Genomic DNA, 19,851 nt, shown 5'->3' on the forward strand with positions numbered 1-19,851 from the left:
TAAAAGTGAAGTGTGACGTGCATGCTCCTACCGCTTTTTGGACACCCAACGACTCTTATGCGCGAGGCATACTGCATCGGTCCATTCTCCTAGTCACCATGAGCGGCAGGCTCGTCGCGAACCGCCTGGCTACGTTCGCGCGCCGAACGCCTCTGCACACGCCCCGACAGTACACGACCAACACGCTCCCCGCCGGAGGTCTGCTACGAAACGAAGCTGGCCTTCGACTGATCAAACGCCGCCCCTGGCCGCTTGGAAGCTATGCCCTGCATAACTTGCCTGCAACGAGATCCATCTCGTTCGCGAGAATCATACCAAAACTTGTCGGCAAATTTGCGACAGTAGGAGCCGCCACTGGGGGCGCCGTGATTGCCGGCGTTTCCTACATACAGTACCAGGCCGGCCGTATGTATATCGAAAGGACAACATAGATCCAGAAACTGACTAGCGACAGAGGCCGGAACATTTGCCCTTGATCTCTTCCACCGAACCAAAGACAGCGCCACCGAACTGGCGGGCGGCGTAGTTGGCACAGCGAACGGCGTCTTCGACCAACTTGGAAAAGGATGGAACCAGACGAAGGAAGACTTGGACAAAGTACAATACCCGGAATGGCTTCAACGACTGCTCGCCAAGGATGAGTCTGGTGGCTCGAGCGGCAATGGTGGACGCGGAGGGCCAGAAGAGCCGAAGCACAGCGGTGTGGGTACAGCAGCGGCAGGTGCATCAACGGCCGCAGCTTTTGGATATCCGCAGGAGGATGAGGAGGACAAACAGGAGGCAGAAAAGATCGCCCGGGATGAGCAGATGATGATGCTCACCAAGAAGATGATTGAGATTCGTGGACTGCTGCAGACGGTTGGGCAGTCCGACACACTCACTCTGCCATCTATTGTCGTCATCGGATCGCAGTCCTCGGGAAAGAGCTCGGTATTGGAGGCTATCGTTGGGCACGAGTTCTTGCCCAAGGGGCACAATATGGTCACTCGCCGACCCATCGAGCTTACTCTGGTCAACACTCCGGATGCACAGGCTGAATACGGAGAGTTTCCAGCCCTCAGACTAGGCAAAGTCACGGATTTCAACCAGATCCAGAAAACGCTCACGGACCTGAACCTTGCTGTACCCGCATCGGATTGTGTTTCAGACGATCCTATTCAGTTGCGGATATATTCACCCAACGTCCCTGACCTGCAATTGATCGATCTGCCCGGATACATTCAGGTAGTTGGACGCGATCAGCCACCAGAGCTAAAAGAGAAGATATCGGCGCTGTGTGAAAAGTACATCCGATCACCAAACGTCATTTTAGCCATTTCAGCGGCAGACGTCGACTTAGCCAACAGTACCGCGCTTCGAGCATCAAGAAAGGTCGATCCGCGGGGCGAGCGGACGATCGGTGTCATCACAAAGATGGACCTTGTGGACGCTGAGCGTGGTGCCAGTCTGCTCACCGACAAAAAGTACGCTTTGCGATTAGGATACGTTGGCGTTGTGTGTCGTGTTCCTGCCAATGCTGGAGGTAATAAGCTTTTCACGCGCGGCAACGGCAACATCACAAATGCCATCAACAAGAATGAGGCTGCGTACTTCTCCTCGCACCCCGAGTTCTCCCCAGATTCCCAACTAGCTGTTGGTACCAAAAACCTAAAAAAGAAGCTCATGCATGTCTTAGAGCAAACTATGGCTGGTAGTCTCAAGACCACAAGCGAGGCCATCCAACGCGAACTTGCCGATGCAACCTACGAGTACAAAGTGCAGTACAACGAGCGCCCTCTGAGCGCAGAGTCTTATCTCGCAGAATCTCTAGACTCGTTCAAACATTCCTTCCGTGGCTTTTCAGAGCAGTTCGGTCGACAACAAGTCCGCGATCTACTAAAGCACGAGCTTGATCAGCAAGTGTTGAACCTTTTGGCACAGCGGTATTGGAACCGTCCTTTCGATGATCTCAGCGTCCCCTTTCCTGATGCTGATCCATTGAGCAGCCTTGCTAAAGCTGATGTGGAAGGTGAGGACAACATTTGGAAAATCAAGCTTGACAGCTCGAGTGCTGCGTTGACCAAGCTTGGTGTCGGACGTGTGGCTACGAGCGTAGTTGCCAACGCTCTGCAAGCCCATATTGACCGTCTGATTACCAACTCGCGGTTTGCCGCACATCCTTTTGCACGACAAGCTATCACTGATGCGTCCACGTCAATACTGAAAGATTTGTCGTACGACATCTCGGACGAGCTCGAGATTTGCATCAAGCCCTACAAATACCGCATCGAGGTGGAAGACAGCGAGTGGGCGAAAGGACGAGAGAACGTCACGACAGTTCTGAAGGACGAGCTCAAGGTCTGCGAGTCTGCGGTGAAGCACCTCGAAGACCAAATGGGCGGACGTAAGAGGGTCAAGGACGTCATGTCATTCATCGATCGTGTACGTAGTGGCCAGGTGGTTTTAGAGGGCGACGGTGTCGGCGGTGCTGGGGGTTTCAGTGCGGCATTGTTGGCAAAAGGTATATTGAATTTCGCAGACGCGGCCTGTATACAATGCTGACGATGATACGCAGGACGTGAAGCGGTATTTCTCCGCGATCGAGTGGACGTTCTCAAGCTACGTCTCCTTGCTGTAAAGAGCAAGCAGTGCGCCACGAAGAAGAACAAGTACCACTGCCCTGAAGTATTCCTCGACGCTGTAGCGGATAAGCTCACTACGACGGCCGATCTCTTCCTGGATGCTGAGTTACTTTCAAAGTTCTATTACATTGTGAGTCTTTACACCGCCCTGTCCTCGGAGCGTATTGTTTTCAACGCATAAGCTAACTAATTAATCTAGTTCCCACGTGAGCTGGATGCACGCCTTGGCCGTGGCCTTACACAAGAAGAGATCGATCGCTTTGCCAAGGAGGACCCGAAGATCAAGCGTCATCTTGACGTAGTGCGCCGCAAGGAATTGTTGGAGCACGTTCTCAAGGAGATGGAGGGTTTACGCCAGCTCGAGCAAAGAGAGAAGCGCATGATGTCGCGGCGTGAAGAGAGAGCCTTACGGGAACGGGATGGTGGTGGACGAAAAGCAGGATGGAGCCTTTTCTAGACAAAGGCACCTGTACGATGGTTACGTTGTGAAATGATCCCTTTATAGTTGGAAGTATAGACTGCAAGGCGTCGTGGCGTTCGTTCGGTGCGGTGATACCAGGAAAGGCATGGACCGTGGCCAGATAGATACTTCGCTTCTCACCCATACAAGTATCGATAGAATCAACAGATTTATTCACGAAGAGCATCACCCTGCTGGTCTGCGCTCTTGCCTGAAGATGAAGACGACGACGCCATGCTTCTAGGCATGTGCACGTGGAGATGGACGCTAGCGGGAACCTTGGCCCCACATGCGCAAGACCCCTGCAACATTTTTGTGACTTTTGGGAACCAACCTCAACTTGCGACAGTCTCTCGAACACCAGGACACAGAGCCACCATGCCGCACAAACACAAGCGCAGACCCGACGATGACGATGCCAACCAGTACGTAACGCGCTCATGCTTGACTGGCACCACTCACAGTATTGGCGCAGATTCAATCTACCCCCAGATCTCCATGCAACATCTCTTCCAGTAGGCAAAGCACGCACTTTCAGCTCTGCACCGAAAGCAAAGAAACGCAAGACCGGACATGTCGAAGGTTACGGGGCAGACGACACACCAAAGGGCTTTGCGCGCCTGATGGCCTTCTCACAAGGCACCAAGCCTAAACGATCAGGCCTGGATGACGGCCTTGTGAAAACGAAAAAGCAGCGCAAACAAGAGCAACAGCAACAAAAGGTGGCAGAGGGCACAGACCAAGAGGATCGGGGCAAGGCCGAAATACAGCAAAAGGCCGACAAAGTCGATCTCCGAATACAGCCGGGCGAGTCCATGTCCGAATTCAAAGCTCGGGTCGACCAAGCTCTCCCTCTCTCCGGCGTGACGAAATCCAGTAAGAAGGTTGCAGGCGTCAGCGACCATAGAATTACGAAGCATGAACGCAGACTGAAGCGTCTACAAAAAGGCTGGCGGGAAGAAGAAGCGCGCATACGAGAGAAGGAGCAGGAGGAGCGCGAGTTGGCCGAGGAGGAGGAAGACGAGGAAAAGGCCATGTGGGAGGACAAAACATCAGACTTGCCTACTACGGTCAATGGCAAGAAGAAAAAGGCGAAGAAGAGTAAACGTAAACTTTTGGCTGGCGAAGTCGATAATAATAGTGAAGATGAGTGGGAGGCGCTCAATAAGAAGAGAGAGAGTAGGAAGGGCTTACATGACGTGGTCTCTGCGCCCCCGGAGTTTACGAAGACACCGAGGGAGATATTCAAGGTAAAGAACGGGGCGGGGGCGAAGGTGGGCAATGTGCCGAATGCGGCGGGCAGTTTGAGGAAGAGAGAAGAGCTAGGAGAAGAGAGGAAGACAATCATCGACACCTACAGGGAATTGATGGCTGCAAAGAGGAACGCTTGATCTGGATCGAAAGTCGATCTTTAGTTTGGACTGCAGATTAGAATCCTCATCACAGTCAAGGCATTTGCTGTGTAATTTGTTCAAATTGAGCATACATTGCTTCACTTGAACTGTCGTGTATTCATACCCTGATGGCTCTTTGCCCCAAACCAGTGAAGCAAATGCGGCTACTATGATTGAATATTAGAATTACTTCAGTATAGATGGGATAGAGAGCGAAACACGTCGGAGAGAAAGCTTGTCACGTTAGAAGTCGGCACCGGAAAGTGGAAAAATTGAAGCAACGCAGGGGAAACCATAAAAAGAAGCAAACATGGGCCCAGGGGTGCAAGAAGGACAAAATCTTCAATGAGAATTTGTGCTTGTGTGATGCAGGAAAGCTATGGCATGAGATGGATCTCCCCACCTACTCTATCACAACATGAAGCTGTCCCTGGTGACCCATCGGTGAACCGGGCAAAGTTCACTGCACGTCTGCGTCACGCCCTTGACTGTGAATAATCCAACACTCATTGGCATTCAACAAGTAGTGTTTACCTACATTGCGTTGTTGGCATGATGTCACGAGTCTCGCTGCAATTGATTGCAAGTCTTCTTCAAGCATTATATGGAAAAAGCCGCTACTGTCGCTCCTATACCACCTCTATGGTGTAAGCTTCGATACATCAAACATCTGGTACAATCCTAAATCAACCTCTTCAAACTTATTACAGTTATCCCTTCTGCCACTATATGACGCATCGTTAGGCCCAATCATTCAACTTGAGCACCGAGTCACCTTTTAGAGTCATGTTGCATTATATCAGACAACTTAAAACAGTACTTTCACAATCCGCAACACACTTTTGCCGAGATAAATTAACTTGCATAGATCAGGGTCGATTGATCAAGATTGCAACTTCACATATATCCAGACGGGCCTAGTAATATTGCACTATATCTACCGTCAACATCGCCAAGATGAGTGATAGACGCAAGCACGGTGAAGAGATCCTTGCGAAATCATCCGACGATGAGCCCTCAAAATCACTAGATGTAGGACTGAGTGGCATCGCAAAGAATCCCTACCCGTTCCCGGGAGACGAACAGCCTTTCTCCTGGACCAGATACCAGACGGCGAGCCTCATCCAAAAGAGTGATATGAGCAAGTCAAAGCAAATGAGGAATTGAGGCGCAAAAGGGCTCAACAATTCCAAGCAGGCGCGGATGAGGCCCAGGGTGAGCAGCAAGCATCAGCATCGGCATCGGCACCGGTATCGGCATGTACTACTAATGCATCGCGCGATGTCCAAATGGCGTCACCTGAGGCAGAGCTGGATTTAGGCGAATTCGTACAGCTTTCAGACTCTTCTCCGGAGAAAGAGTCCAGTCCTGGCCCAGACTCTACAGTGACACAGAAGAAGCAGGCGAAGACGCAGGATTGAGAGTGCTGGCAATGGAAGTGGAACAGGTAAGGGAAAGTGCGGGTTGGTGATTGTCTTGAATGTAATTGACTTGCTGTTTTTGTCCTGGATAAGAGTCCGAGGGGTATGGGTAGTTAGATAGAAGCTGTTTGCAAATAGAGTTGTTTCCTTGTGACGACCATCTTGTACGATCTTGACTAGACGACAATGGCTTCTCAATCGATGTAACAGTCGATTCAGATGGATCTTAACAGAACACGTATGCTGCCCGGTGTTCAAGTCGACCCCTCGGAGCAGCATGGGGCCACGCTGGGTCCAGTGAAAATGGCTCAGATGGAGCACTGCGGCTTCGTGTCAGCACTCCTCATCATCATCGATGTTGGACAGACGTTGAAGCTAAAGGATAAGTCGGCCCCAATGCGCCCTTCCCCCCTGCGTCAGTCCTCATCGTAAGTAGCCACCAGCCACCCTAGGCGTCAAATGGTAGATTCAGCCAACCGGAGCACGGCCGGCGTATACAATAGTGTGGCTGACGCGCGTTCGCAGGCATTCAGCAGCACAGCGAATGCAGTGACGTGAGCAAACGACCGACATGATACCGTTGCATTCGGTACTTTGGCCGCAGATATACAGAGTTGCGAAGTCGTGGTGTTTGCAACGGAATACCAAGCCTTCCGCAGACTCAGCAGCATGACCGTCTGACGCTAGTACTGGAAATCCCCACCGTTGGCGGTGCCGCATATTGTGGTGGTGAAGCGGGTCGGCCAATCATACGGGCAGGCCCGGCGTCGTGCTGGGTTTAGCGGACCCTGCGCCGTGTGCATGTTCGAGAGCGTGGTCACCTCGCTGGGCCATGTTGTTTCCCCAGGCTGGGAACGGGTTGCAGAGATGTGCACCACAACACTAGCTGCAAAGCCTTGCAGCTGATCCAGAGTTGGCAGACGGCCATGCGCTTCTCTTCAATCCCACAGTCCGGCCTCCGAGAAACGTAGCCGACACTCTCGAAACTCGGAGTGATACAAATACTTGGTCGAACACGCAACCTGGACCCTGGAGTGCGCGACTTTCCCTTTCCATCCATCGTCAAGTGTCGACTACCCAATCCAGTGGCGCTACTTGTTTAGCTTCTCCGTTTCACGCCTGGAGCGACGCCCCGGGGTCTATTGTCGGCCTGTCTGGATCTCCGTCAGAGCGCAATTTAGCCCTCGTTTCGCCGTCTGCAGCGTGCAGGCTCGCTGCGGCAGTGTCAAGGGAGCTTAAGAGGGCTGCCAGCCCGTTACGCGTGCCAGAGAACACACTCGACGTTTCGCAGCGACATTGGCCATCGGACGCTGGAGCAAGGAAGGACTGTCTGGCCATTTTACATTGGACGAGACTTGTGTTTCCTCCGCCAAGCCAGGGTCCTGCGAGATCAGATCCACATCCCCAGCCATTGGCTCGTGCCTGGATATCTAGCCCGCCATCATGACAAGTCCAGCTTCCGACTATTCCGAATCAGCCACTGCTCAGCCCCTACTCCAGGACTTCCATCCCTCAAAGGAAAGAACGCAGTCCAATGTATCGTTAGCATCTTTAGAACATGGCGAAGACGCCAATTGCGAGTTCAGACATCTAGGACCACATCGAAGGCCCGCTTTCTGGAAACGGTTACGCATGTCGATGCGGAGGAGACAGAATGGCGTGGTGCCGAGTCAGGACTTCAAGAGCGTGAAGCTGGGTGCAGATGACAAGAAGAAGTCGCAGAGATTCAGGTGGAGGAAGAGAACCTTCTTGGGGATACCCGTGCTGGTTATGATTGTCTTGTAAGTCTTCTCGGATGCTTCCGCCCATTTTCGCTGCAGCTTATGCACATCATCTGCAAGCCCATCTTTGTCCAGACTCGTACTAGATCTAAACAATAGTGACCTCGAAATACTAATACTTTCAGTGGCCTCATTCACCTCGTCAACTTTTTCTTTGGCTACGTACCATTGCTATGGGACGATCCGGCATCAACATCGCTCGATTGGACAGTGCCAGGCCAGCTTCTCGACATTACTCGCGACGTTACACCCGTTCCATGCCACTCTCACAACGACTACTGGCGCCGCGTTCCATTATACGATGCCCTCCGCTGGGGCTGCACTGGCGTGGAAGCCGACGTCTGGCTTTTCGATAAAGAGCTCCTCGTCGGCCACAGCACCAACGCACTAACTCAAAACCGAACGTTCCGATCAATGTACGTTGACCCCTTGGTGAAGATGCTCGACCACAAGAACCAGCTCGGCAATTACGCAGCCACCTCAAGTATAAAGAACGGCATCTTCGACACTGTCCCCAAGCAAACTCTCGTCCTGCTCATCGACTTCAAAAACGACGGCCGCGACATCTTCCCCGTCGTGTCTTCGCAATTGAGTGCTCTGCGAGAGAAGGGCTACCTCACGTACTTTGACGGCGAAAAGACAATCCCCGGCGCCATCACCGTCGTCGCAACAGGAAACGCCCCCTTTGACCTCGTCACCGCAAACAGCACCTACCGCGACATCTTCTTCGATGCCCCGCTCGCCCAAATGTCGTCTGACGCTGCTCTGAACCCACAAGGCGGACAAGGCACCATTGGCACAACGCCCGACTCTCACTTTGATTCGACCAACAGTTACTACGCCTCGGTTGACTTCCGCAAATCCATTGGCTTTGTGTGGTGGGGCTCGTTGTCGGAGAAGCAGCTGGAGCTAATCCGCAGTCAGATCCGTGGAGCGCATGAAAGGGGCCTCAAGGCAAGGTATTGGAGCGCGCCCAAGTGGCCGATTGCGCTGCGGAATCGTGTCTGGAGAGTGCTGGTGGCAGAGGGCGTTGACTATCTGAACGGCGATGATCTGCAAGGCATGACGAGGTTGGACTGGGGTGTCAAGAAACACTGGAGTTTAGCTGGGTAGTGTTTTTCACGAGTAGTTTTATCCTATGGCGTTATTGGACACGTAGAGTAGGAAAGGAAGACTAGACGATACCCGAATATGGAGGAGGAGCATGTTTGTATTTTAGTACTGCAACATTTTCAACATGTATGCATATTTGCCTTGTGCGTCGTCATTGTGATCACAACTGCAGTTCAGTTCCCAGTTCCCTCATTCTCGTACAACAGTTGTTGCTGCTTCCTTGGTGGCACCGAGTCATGGTATTATATTCTTATTTGCTACATGGGCGTCTTTGTAACCAGCGCTTGCCCTTGATATCCAATTCCAAATCCATAGCTTATGCTATATAAGCATACCACCCCGCGTTGTCCTCCTCCCTCTCCAAGAACTCCTTCTCAATCAACCTGTCAATGTTCTTCTTAATTCCGCTAACCTCTAGCGTGCCCCTACTCCTCGTCGCTTTGATTGTCTCAGCAACCAGTTCTGCGTGACTAATTCTCTTCCTAGCCTTCAAGATGCGCACAATCGCGGCCTGTGTCTCGTAGTTGCGATCCGCAGCAACGCGCTCGTGCGTCTCCTTGTTCTCTTCTTTGGTCTCCTTGAGCTGCACTGTGTTGATCTTGATGCGGTATTTAGGGTCCGTGAAATTGGCGTTGAGTGTGAAAGTGTCGGTGGGGTTAATCTCTCGGCCTTTGGGGTGTTTGGTCAGTGGTCGAATCTTGGCGCAGGCAAGAGATTGGAGGGTCCGATTGAGTTCCGCCGGAGCTACGAATTGTCAGCACGGAAAAGGTGACATTGGTTGATTGAACTTACGGAGACCCGTAGCTTCCTTGAGGTAATTGTACTCCATGTGCTCCTCCGTCTTCAAACCATTGAAGAGCAGAAGAACGATGGCTTGGAAGGAAGAGACAACCAACTCTTTGCTACCTTTAGGAAACTTTGCTTTAAGCTGGCAATGCGCAAGGGCATGCTTGAATTCGAGCTTGCGGCCGGAATGCTTTGCTTTGTAATGTGCCTCGAACTTGTCTATAGCCTGCTTGATTTGTGGCGGAATAATGACGGTTACAGTGGGATAGGTGGGCCATGAGGAGGCGGACAGGATGCTGACATTAAGGTCAACGGCTAGCCTCTCGTTACGCTCCTCGGAGATGCTCTTGTAAGAAGCCATCTCTTCGCGCGACAACTCAATGTCACGGAACATCTGCTCAAGGTTTGCTGTGAAGCCAGCGCCACATTCTGTCGCAGGTCAGTACACGGTAGCAGGGCTCGGTGTCGTGTTCAATCTTACCAGTCTTGAGTCTTGACAGCATGCTACGCTCTGCATCTGCGCTGGCACTTCTGCCCATGAGCAAACGCCTCGCGAGATCCTTTTTGTAAAAGGCTTCGAAGACAGCTTTGCCATGGACAAATCGGAAAAGGTCAAGCACTTGATCAAGCTGGTTATCGACTTCAGTGTCCTCATCAAACATGGCATCTTCGTTGTCCTCTTCTGCTTCAGCGACAACAGGCTTTTCCGTCCTCCGACTCAGGGACGCGGGGATGGCTTTGGCACCACCCCTCAGTAGCATATCAACATATTTGGCAATCATCTCGCCCGTCTTGGAATTGTCTGTGCCCCAACTTGCGTTCGTCTTCTTCGTCTTGTTCATAAAGGCCTCGAAGGACTCGCGCAGGCCATGGCCAAGCTCGGGATTACGATGGAATGACACTTTCCAGAATGTGTCCAGCTGACGTTTGAGTGTCAGAAGATGCACGACCATATTTTCCTGCTCTTTCTCGTTGAAAACAACCGCCGTACCCTCGTCATCGATCCATTTGACAAAACCTGGGCGTAGGCTTGCACCGAGCTTGCGCCTTTCCAGCAGTGTGTATAGTAGTTGGAGGTCCTCGACGGCATTTGCTTCGAGGAGATCGGCCAGCTCGTCTTGATTGGTCAGCCTGGACTCCTTCCTCGATATCAGGTGGTCCTCCAGCAGCGTAAGCAAGTCTCGGCGTGTGGTGTTGGGCAGGCCAAACTTTGCCACTCTCGAAAGCTCGCGGTCCATGAGGGATTTGGCGCTCTTTATGTATTCTGGCAGCGGTTTCTCGGATTCTTCGTCAGCCCAGTTCATTACGAATGTCTGACTGAGCTCCATCAGGCGCGGCTCGAAGTGCTTTGTGTAGACGTGAAGGGTGTGGAACATGTTGACAGTCTTGGAGAACATGTCGCTGTCGAGCTCGCTGCCGGCCCGGATCGGAGGCTGAGCGAGGATCGCAGGCGCCATCGGACAATGCGGTCGTTGAGCCTCGCATGCGAGAAGACTAGGGAGCGGAAGAGGTCGATGGAGAGGTCGCGGAGGGATTCATGGCGTGGAAGCAGATAGGCGCGGTCGAGGTAGCAGAAGATCCAGTCGAGGTATTTCTGGGCGGGTCAGTATGGATCATGCGAGACAGCGGTGCTACAGATGGTGCGTACCATTTGCTCGTTCCAGACGGCCCATGCCTGCAAGGTCGCCCTCAGCACCTCGACATTGCCCCCTCCCCCCAGGCTCTCGTGCACCTTCGCGGTCAAGCTGGCGCCGACATAGTCCCTGCACTTGGCAACGAGGCGTTCTTTGACGTCCCTGGACCATGCCCTGGCGACACAGGTTCTCGACGCCCCGGTACAGCTCCTCGAGGCTGAAGTCGACGGCGGCGTGGGCGAAGACGGTGTCGAGGGCGCCGTCTATCTTCTGCCATGTCTGGTCGAGGAACACGGCGGGGTCGGCCTTGCGCGTGGGCTTGAAAGTTCTTGACCAGCAGCCGCTTCGGCCCGCCCGTGGCATGCATGTTGGGCGCTGTCTTGCGGGTGCCATGCGTGCCATGCGTGCTGCGCGGCGCGCTTGCTCTCGCCGGGCTGCTGTCGGGGCTCGCCGTCATGTCCACCACGTCGCCGCGCTTGCTGGGGAAGTGGTACATGTCGGCGGTGCTCATGCTGCTGGGCGGCGTGCGCGCTGTGGCGGCTTCGTCGGCGGGCGGGGAGCTCTCCCTCTCAAGCTCGCGTCGTGAGCGCTTCTTGGTGGGCGACAGCGGTGCGGCTGTGGCGGCGTGGGGCTTCGATTGCGTGGTGAAGAGCTCCTTGATCGTCTTGCCCGAGTGCTTCCGTTTCAACGTCCCTTGATTGGCTGACATCGGGCTTTGGTGGTGCTGGTGCCGTCAATTGCTAGCCATCTCGAAGCTGCCGTGATAGCGGACGTGCATGACGCACCGACTTGCGCACTAAGTTAATGCACTGCAATCCATGTCCGCTTCCCCACACATCACCGCATTCACACATCACCGCATTCACACATCACCGCATTCACACATCACCGTATTCACACATCACCGCGTTCACACGACCACCACGCACATGGATTATTTCGACTCCCGAGCAAAAGCATCTTCAACATCTACATCGACAACAAACCGACTAAACACAAATCCATCCATGTCCCAACAAACGCCTTCAAGAACCTTCAAGAAACACTAATAGTATATCAGAGGGAAGCATCCAATGGCCCATGCACAGTGGCCCATTCCAGCACCCTGAGCTTCAGCTGCTTAGGGGCAGTTGACAAAGTCCCGACCGTCGCCGTGGCGGATGACACCGCAGTACTTGATCAGGAGGTTCTTGCCCTTGTCCTTGGCCTCATACAAGACACGGTCCGGCACCTCTTGCACACTCCCGCCCGTGTACAAGTCGTTGTCGAATAGAATCGGGAACTCCTGCGTCTCACTACCGCAGCCGTTGGGCAGTACCTGGTTCGAGTTGTACTTGTGCGGATACGCGTCTGCTCGACATTAGCACCGACAGCATCCCAGGCTGCGACTATACATACTTGTACCAAGCTGCTTGCCTTCCGCAGTCAGACCAGCACCTCCGAGGAACGCCACCTTGATCTGGTTGTCCGTATATGTGTGCGCCCCGTAGCGAGCCGTGGCGGGACATGCCGCATTAGAGCTTGGCATGCTAGCATACTTGATGTCCTTGCCGCGAGCGTAGAGACGCGCTGATTCAGCTACTGCTTCGGCAATGGCTTCTGGAGAAGCAGAGCGTGCCACGACGCTGTTTTCCACCGTGGGAAGGGCTGAGACCGAAAGGCCGAGGAGTGCGGTCATGGCGAAGAAACGCATGTTGAAATGATGGATAGCGAATCTGAAAAGTGAAGGGCTGGCGAGATTGCAGTGGCTCTGGATGCGTGGATTGAAGTGAAGGTTGTTGCTGTGCTGGTGATTGAGCATCCATGGCGTCCCCTCTTATACTTTAAATGTCGTATCCCATCGCACACTTGAAGACCTGCTCCGGCCATCTTGCCTTGGTGTCCGTGGCATGATTGAGGTCAGTGTACTGTTGAGTTGGACCTAGCCTCAGAGAAGTTGTTCCGAAACCATCGTCAATCTAAGGAATAGGACATGATCAACAAGCTACAATGCTCTCCCATGTCCGATGCAAGCATCTCGGTAATCCTTCAAGCATAAGACTCCTGTCGGAATTTAACATCACACTTGTTGGGGGCCGTATCCGCCGCGTCGCTGCCGAATAACCTTAACAGCATCACTATCATTCCATACCACTGTAAACTAGTGCATATTGGGTAATAAGCCAAGTCTCGGGCTTCATAGGTCGACCTCCGAAATATAGGCCGCCCGTTAACCATAGCACTTGTACCGATCTTGGCACTCGTACAACGCCTTCAAGGCGTCAGCACTATCCCTTTTGCTACAATCGCTGTGCGTTCGGAGTCAATGTGCACAGCCTCAACGGAGAGGCGTTATGTGGCAGGGTCACTTTGCGCTAAGCGCTAACCGCCGGGGTGCTCACTGTGCCTCACCTGAGCCTCATGCTGCCAAGATATTACACATCAACTTTGAGCCTTTGCGGCCCTGAGATGTACGACATTCCACGTGCTTTTCTTACAACTACATAAACCCATATTCGGCAGCTGTACATCATCAATAAATCACCCAACAACAGTCCTCCACCGCAGACTAAAGTCAAGATGCCTTTTCCAAAAATACCCTTTGCAGACACTCCCGACGAGTTTCTGTCATTCCAGGAACATGACAGCTATGCGCCACCACCTGAAATGCGCTCGGCGTTTCAAAAACTTCTTACAGATTCTTCTGTTCCCATGTCAGCGATAGCAAAGGAGGCCGCGAGCCCGATAATCGCAAACATGGCGAACGAACAAGACCCCCGGTGGCCAGATTGCACTCTACTTTGGCGCACTCTCTGCCGGGCTGTCGACTCCTTCACAGAGTTGAACGACAGGTTCGTTGAGTTCGTAGTGGAGCTGCAGAAGTTGCCAGACGGCGACCACGTCTTCGCAATCCTGCCCCAATTCAACAACCACTGGACAGAGTTTGGCTACACAATGACATACTACGTCTCCGACGAACCAGAGCGAGACCGAAAGCATCAAGCGCAAGTGAACCACCACGCCTTTTGCGCCAAATTATCCACACACCACCAAGTCCATCCAGAACTCGATCAGATCCAACGAGCAGGCTTCACATTTCGGTCGACGTGCGAGTTCGCGCCCTGGGAGCGCACCCACTTTCCAGAAATCGAAGAATGGTACGACCCCGATGACGACCCTGCGGATTTCGATTGGCCCGCACGCCGCGATCTCGAGCTCGAGCGCGTCAATATCAAGATGCTCAATGCGAAAATTCCAGCTGCCGCGCAATGGCTCCAACATGTTGGGCGGCGCTTGTATGACATGCAAGGCAACATGACTGGAGAGCATGATTGGCAGACTGCCGTGTTGAATCCAAAATGGACAGGAGCCAAGGGATATTCGAAAGAGAGGTTCGTGTTTTGGAGAGAGAGGTTTGAATGGATGACAAAAGTGACGGCTTTGGAGAAGGAGACGCAGAAACTTGCACAAGAGTGCGCGGACAAGATGAAGGAAATTGAAAATGGGGGAGGGTAGATGTAGCACGAGGAAGCGGGTACAGATATGCACAGAACATCAACAACACAAAGAGCAAGCTGTAGTATACATGTTGATCATCGTCAACTACATACAGTTGTGTCTCTGCACTGCACAATTCGTTTTGGACGGCCCTATGCTATGGCCAAGCTCGCATCTTCAATATTCCAAGCACTGAGCCTCGCGCGTTGAGAGGCGCACCAACCGTGAATTGCGTCGACGCGCCAGACCGTAGTCATTACACTTGAAGGCCACACGATTTGGAGAACAGATCGTGTCCTAGCCAGACGTCTATTTTATTAGCTACGAACTGTTATCATCGATAGAAACAATCCTCTTAGTCGTACTATCCACGCAAAGCAGGCACCGCTGAATTCTCCTTTGCAAATACGCCAAAGCGCCAGTAGAGAAGCGTAAAGCCAGCTCCCGTCATACACGTCTGTCCCGTATAGCCATCGTAAAATATGCAGAAGAAGTAAAAGTACAGTAAGAACACTTGATACATGAAACGCTCAGTCGCCCAGAACGCTCTCCTCTTCTGGGTCTTCCACGTCTCCATTCTCAACAGCCTCTTCTACACCATTCGCTTGCTCCTCGTCCCCATCTGCCATTTCTTCATCCTCAATCTCGTCACCTTGCACTTCAAGCTCTTCCTCGTCGCTGTCGTCCTCAACGACAATCTCTTTGCTCTTGCTAGACTTGGCCGTCTCTTTCACAGGCTTGGCTCCTGTCTTCGCACCCTTTCGTGAAAGCTTGATGGCGTCGAGCTGGTTGACACACTCCTTCCACTGCGGTGTGAGCTTCAACTTGTTGCGTTGAAGACGTACGCGAACGACGTCATTTCCATCGGACCCCAGCATACCAATTAGGACAGCTTTGACAAGGTTGCCGCCTATAGTGCATAATGCTTGCTCCGCTAGAACCGTGCGTCGTTGTTTGTCTTGCTGCGCACTCTCGTCTTCAGCATCCTCCTCGTCGCTTTCAGGCTCGTCGTCCGGATCAATAGGATCGTCGTCGACGTCAGGCTCTTCAAGCTTCTTGCTGCTCAGCTTGGCCAGGCTGTTCTCCGATGCAGTCAGGATCTGCAAGATAAGCTTTGTCGTGTTACCGTCAATGTCTTGACAAAGAGCCTCCCAGTCGTCACTAGTATCGCTATGGCTGCGGGCCTGTGGCTTCTTGGGTGTTTTGGCGAGCTGGCCCTTCTTTGCTTTGAGAGCGTGAAACATGAAGTAAACGTCGAGCAGGAGGTTCGCAGCGTCCAGTCGCACATTGTCTGCGCCCTTGCGACTCTCCATAATCCGCATTAGCGTCATCACACATGCGTCCCTGCGCTCAATCACCAATGTGAGCTCGTCATCAGGAAGACTGGTTCCGCCCTCAACGTGACCAGCAAAGTCAAGGCACTTCCATGCAAAGTAACCAAGCATGACAGACATGGCATGACGCACAAGCATGTCCTCCGCCACCTCAGCCTCTGCCTCGAGATCTTCAGTCATTATTCCACGCTCCAGAATGTCCAGTACTGAGGTAATAGGAGGTGTGTCAAGTGCAGCTTTCTTGCCTTTCCCTTTCGACTTCGCGGGCGCGGTGATGTCGTCTAGGACTGAGGCATTGGAGACCTTGGAGAGCGATGCCATCTTCGATATAACATTCGAGACTCCGACTAAGATGTTCTGGTCCAGGTTGCCTCTCTTTGCCAGATCTTTACGGCTTCGAAGAGCATCGAATGTATGTATTAGGTCGTCCCAAAGAGCCTGAACCTTCAAAGCCACAATATCCTTCAGCTCATCGTTGCCTTGAGCATGTCGTATTGATCCGATCGCTTCGCTGAGAACTCGCTCATTGTGGTGCGTCAGGAACTGCTTGCTGATGTCATCGAGGAGAGCAGCAAGAGCAGCGTTCTGTCGCAATTCCTGGAACACATCAAGATTAAGCTCACGCTCTAATCGAAGGCACAAGGCTGCTGCCTCGGGTGTGGCACTGAATTTCTTGAGTAGCTGGGGGATCAGAAGAGATAGACGGCGTGCCATATCTGCTTGGTCCTCCTTATCACCTGCGCGTTGGGCCTTTGTCTTCTTCTTGTCTTTCTGAGTCTCTGCTAGGCGCTGTAATCGTGACTGGACAACCGCGTTCAGGATGTCAAGAAGAACAGTTTCGTGCTTTTCGTCCAGCTTGGAGTTTTGTCGTAGTAAGGCCTCGGCGTCGTCACCAGCGCCGTTAGATGTAGGCTGTGAGTGATCGTACAAAAGGTACCCAGCCAGGACTTCCCATGACTGGATTTCGGGCATAGCGTCATACAATGCCTTTGCTGCCAAAGAGAAGCGGGACTCTATGCCAGCTGCTATGAGGCCCATCTCCGCTCCCGAGGGCACGATTTGGACCATTTGAGATGGTAGTTCTGCGCCGTCTTCATCATATGCTAATAGCTGTTCGACCAAGCATTTCAGCTTGAGCCACTCCAGTCGCGGATTGTGGTACTCTTCGTTGTCTTCATCTGAGGGTGCTAATGCTTCATTCAAAGCATCCTCGCCCCCCATATCCTCCACTATAGCCTCGTATGCTGAGTTGACGTTCTCTGCAAAGAAACCAACCACGGACTTCCGTACTTTTGCATCGTTGTCGAAGATCAACTTGCCAACTGAGTCGATATCATCTGGTTCCAAGAAGCCAGCTTCGCGTAACGTGTCAAGAAGCTCGACTGCTGTTGCACGAACGTTGTTCTCAGCATCGCGTGTTGCGATTTCTACAATACGGGGTCGGAACCGCTCAGTAAAGGTTTTCAGCCCTGCCAATTTGTCTTGGTCCCGGAAGAGTCGCGCGAGTTGCTGAAGTACTTCAATGCGGGTAGGAGGGTTCGAATCAGACAAAACCCAGCCCAAATAGCGCAAATGAGTGCCATCGAAGAATCGATCGGGATACGTGATAATCCAGTTGGCTAGTGCGCCAACGCAGTCGACTCGTATTTTCGGATCTACGTCTCGGTAACGGTGAACATAGACCACGCTGAACCAGTCTCCCAGAGCACTGTCCACGATCTGGAGCTTCTGTGTATATTCGTCGACCTCTTTATCAACTGCAGACACACGTGCTTTGTTGACTCGCGACTTCTTGGATTCCGCCTCGCTTTGGCGTTGTCGTTTCGCTGCGCTCTCCACTAGATCGCCTGCGACTGCTGCCAGAGCCGTAGTGATGGCGAGAGATGCGACAGTGCTAGTGTGGCGGAATGGCCGATTACTTGTAGAGGACATGGCGCCAAGCCAGACCGATATGTTCTCCAGAAGCTCCTGGTTCTCGTAAAGGAGCCCTGACTGCGCAACAGTCCGGACCAGGGTGTCGAAGAAACCGTGCAACGCGTTTCGGAAGGCTTGACCACCGCCATCTTTGGCCTTCGCGATGAGAGGATACTCTGTCAATTCGTGCTACCCTGCGTCAGTATGCGCAAGGTCATCTGAGAGGGCTCAATCTCACCGTCTGGAATTCCTCCTGTATTTCTGCTACGCGACTAGGCGCGTTATCGGGGTCTGCTATATCGTCCTCATTTATGCGGAGATCGCACCCGGCAGCCCGCAACACGAGATTGACTATCTCGGCCACGGCTCTTGCTTCGTGCTCGTTGAACCGCGCGACCCAGCGAGCCGCAACGTCCTCGAGTCGGTCGCCGCTAGCAAAAACATCGGCTACAAGTTGTTAGCAGAAATAAAACCCGAGAGCGACTTGATGGCGCACCATATAGGCCTTCAGGCTCCTCGTCCGAAACTGCGCTTTTGCGAATGGCGGCTTTGCGCGGTCGCTTGGTGAACTTCCTGGACGCGCCAGCGGCAGGCCGCATCGCCAGACTTATTGGGGCGCCATTTGTCTTGGGCTTCTTCGGCGCGGGTCGCTTTGTGGCGGATTTGCCCTTCCTCTTGCGCTGGCGCTCTCTCAACTCTTCCTCATCTGGCTCGCCTTCGCTGCTTTCACTCTGCTCTTCAGATGAGGCCTCGTCGGCGTCAACACCACTGTCGTCATTGTCGCGGCGCTTGCGCTTGGTGCTGCTGGTCGGACTCGAGGCGGCCGCAAGCTTCTCTGGTTTCCGGGTGACTCTGCCACTGCGACGACGATTCGCAGAAGACGCGACTTCGCTGACCTCGGAGGCCGAGACCGCCGCACTCATGATGTACGTGCTCAATAAGATGCTGCCTTGGTTGTGGGGTTGACAGCGCGGGACGTGGCGCGACAATTGCGATTGATATGTTTTGGGAGGGGCGACCGACGCGTTGAGGATGGAGCACGTCGCGTACTTGGGGTAGCGTAGCACGTGCCAACTGCCGACATCGAGCTCTCCACCTGTGATAGACCCAACACTATGCGAATTTCATTCACGCTTCCTGAGTACAGGATAGACATTGTTAACCGCGAGGTATGCTGTCACGATGCAAGAAGCAAATGAAAAACGCTAGCTGTACTGCGAGTTGTTAAATATGAAGAAACCTAAACAGGGTCAAAACAAGACATCATCTTTCCGTTCTTCCATAAGCACCAACATGTGGTTCAAACAAGCCATCGTGAACGATTTGTCGCCGACAGTCTTCATATCCAAAGGGTTCATGAAACTTGCGAAGAAGGAGGTCAGTTGTCGTTTGAAACCCAACATTTTGATGGGTGAACTAAGCTTCCGAAGGTAGAGATGGTAAACGCAACTGACTTTGGTGCAAACCTGGCATTGCAAAAGAGCTTCTCGCTTCCCGCTCCCAAATTGACTAACCATGTAGTTCGCTCGAGGATACTGTGACATGTTCTTGGGCCTTGGCTCGAGAGCGATTTAGACTTGATATAGTCGGGTCAACACCAAATAGAATTCTGCATCCTCTGGCGAACGTAGCCGAGAGCGACCAAAGTTTGTGCTGAGACGCTACTACGTGTCGCTTCATTGCACCCTACAGTACAGAAATGGAGGATGCAGTGATAGAAAAGGTTTAGACTATGTGCGGCTGTGCTAAAATCACTTTGGAGGGACGCGAGGCATCAATGGCATATCTCAACGCACTGCTTCACACGAACCTGAGATATGTCCTCCTGCCAACGCCTAGCCTCCCGAACTGCGGGGAACATTTCGCGTGTTCCATCTATCGCTTTTCACGGCAGATCGACAGCTCGGTAGACAATC

The 19,851-nt window shown here is 52.8% G+C and overlaps 11 protein-coding genes across 11 annotated transcripts; 7 read left to right on the forward strand and 4 right to left on the reverse strand.

Annotated features, from left to right (window-relative positions):
• Positions 1-53: 53 nt before the first annotated feature.
• On the forward strand, positions 54-3,078 carry SNOG_16055 (hypothetical protein; the record flags this gene model as incomplete). Its single annotated transcript, XM_001806133.1, has 4 exons — positions 54-405; positions 455-2,500; positions 2,555-2,751; positions 2,821-3,078. The coding sequence occupies exons 1-4, from the start codon at positions 99-101 to the stop codon at positions 3,076-3,078; spliced, it is 2,808 nt and encodes a 935-aa protein (XP_001806185.1). The 5' UTR covers positions 54-98.
• Positions 3,079-3,459: 381 nt separating this feature from the next.
• On the forward strand, positions 3,460-4,472 carry SNOG_16056 (hypothetical protein; the record flags this gene model as incomplete). The annotated part of the gene is made up of 2 exons (XM_001806134.1): positions 3,460-3,596; positions 3,620-4,472. The coding sequence occupies 2 exons, from the start codon at positions 3,460-3,462 to the stop codon at positions 4,470-4,472; spliced, it is 990 nt and encodes a 329-aa protein (XP_001806186.1).
• A 414-nt stretch (positions 4,473-4,886) lies between these two features.
• On the reverse strand, positions 4,887-5,029 carry SNOG_16057 (hypothetical protein; the record flags this gene model as incomplete). The annotated part of the gene is made up of 2 exons (XM_001806135.1): positions 4,887-4,963; positions 5,014-5,029. 2 exons carry the CDS (start codon positions 5,027-5,029, stop codon positions 4,887-4,889), a joined length of 93 nt encoding a protein of 30 aa, XP_001806187.1.
• Positions 5,030-5,432: 403 nt separating this feature from the next.
• On the forward strand, positions 5,433-5,896 carry SNOG_16058 (hypothetical protein; the record flags this gene model as incomplete). Its single annotated transcript, XM_001806136.1, has 2 exons — positions 5,433-5,607; positions 5,673-5,896. 2 exons carry the CDS (start codon positions 5,433-5,435, stop codon positions 5,894-5,896), a joined length of 399 nt encoding a protein of 132 aa, XP_001806188.1.
• Positions 5,897-6,199: 303 nt separating this feature from the next.
• Positions 6,200-6,399, forward strand: SNOG_16059 (hypothetical protein; the record flags this gene model as incomplete). The annotated part of the gene is made up of 2 exons (XM_001806137.1): positions 6,200-6,324; positions 6,363-6,399. 2 exons carry the CDS (start codon positions 6,200-6,202, stop codon positions 6,397-6,399), a joined length of 162 nt encoding a protein of 53 aa, XP_001806189.1.
• Positions 6,400-7,528: 1,129 nt separating this feature from the next.
• SNOG_16060 (hypothetical protein) lies at positions 7,529-8,790 on the forward strand (the record flags this gene model as incomplete). The annotated part of the gene is made up of 2 exons (XM_001806138.1): positions 7,529-7,677; positions 7,803-8,790. The coding sequence occupies 2 exons, from the start codon at positions 7,529-7,531 to the stop codon at positions 8,788-8,790; spliced, it is 1,137 nt and encodes a 378-aa protein (XP_001806190.1).
• A 316-nt stretch (positions 8,791-9,106) lies between these two features.
• On the reverse strand, positions 9,107-11,919 carry SNOG_16062 (hypothetical protein; the record flags this gene model as incomplete). The annotated part of the gene is made up of 7 exons (XM_001806139.1): positions 9,107-9,534; positions 9,583-10,005; positions 10,058-11,009; positions 11,039-11,170; positions 11,225-11,372; positions 11,395-11,538; positions 11,576-11,919. 7 exons carry the CDS (start codon positions 11,917-11,919, stop codon positions 9,107-9,109), a joined length of 2,571 nt encoding a protein of 856 aa, XP_001806191.1.
• Positions 11,920-12,461: 542 nt separating this feature from the next.
• SNOG_16063 (hypothetical protein) lies at positions 12,462-13,209 on the reverse strand. Its single transcript, XM_001806140.1, has one exon. It carries the CDS (start codon positions 13,009-13,011, stop codon positions 12,571-12,573), a length of 441 nt encoding a protein of 146 aa, XP_001806192.1. The 5' UTR covers positions 13,012-13,209; the 3' UTR covers positions 12,462-12,570.
• A 737-nt stretch (positions 13,210-13,946) lies between these two features.
• On the forward strand, positions 13,947-14,770 carry SNOG_16064 (hypothetical protein; the record flags this gene model as incomplete). The annotated part of the gene is made up of 2 exons (XM_001806141.1): positions 13,947-14,701; positions 14,731-14,770. The coding sequence occupies 2 exons, from the start codon at positions 13,947-13,949 to the stop codon at positions 14,768-14,770; spliced, it is 795 nt and encodes a 264-aa protein (XP_001806193.1).
• A 447-nt stretch (positions 14,771-15,217) lies between these two features.
• On the reverse strand, positions 15,218-19,338 carry SNOG_16065 (hypothetical protein; the record flags this gene model as incomplete). The annotated part of the gene is made up of 4 exons (XM_001806142.1): positions 15,218-18,124; positions 18,288-18,382; positions 18,432-19,031; positions 19,242-19,338. The coding sequence occupies 4 exons, from the start codon at positions 19,336-19,338 to the stop codon at positions 15,218-15,220; spliced, it is 3,699 nt and encodes a 1,232-aa protein (XP_001806194.1).
• SNOG_16066 (hypothetical protein) lies at positions 19,229-19,476 on the forward strand (the record flags this gene model as incomplete). The annotated part of the gene is made up of 2 exons (XM_001806143.1): positions 19,229-19,312; positions 19,366-19,476. The coding sequence occupies 2 exons, from the start codon at positions 19,229-19,231 to the stop codon at positions 19,474-19,476; spliced, it is 195 nt and encodes a 64-aa protein (XP_001806195.1).
• Positions 19,477-19,851: the final 375 nt, after the last annotated feature.

The sequence above is a fragment of the Parastagonospora nodorum genome (assembly GCF_000146915.1).
Source record: "Parastagonospora nodorum SN15 chromosome Unknown scaffold_42, whole genome shotgun sequence".
NCBI classification, from domain to species: domain Eukaryota; kingdom Fungi; phylum Ascomycota; class Dothideomycetes; order Pleosporales; family Phaeosphaeriaceae; genus Parastagonospora; species Parastagonospora nodorum.

What these genes read in the sequence shown, in the direction of transcription:
- SNOG_16063 (XM_001806140.1), bottom strand. Translation starts at nt 13,011, where the DNA reads ATGCTCAATCACCAGCACAGCAACAACCTTCACTTCAATCCACGCATC.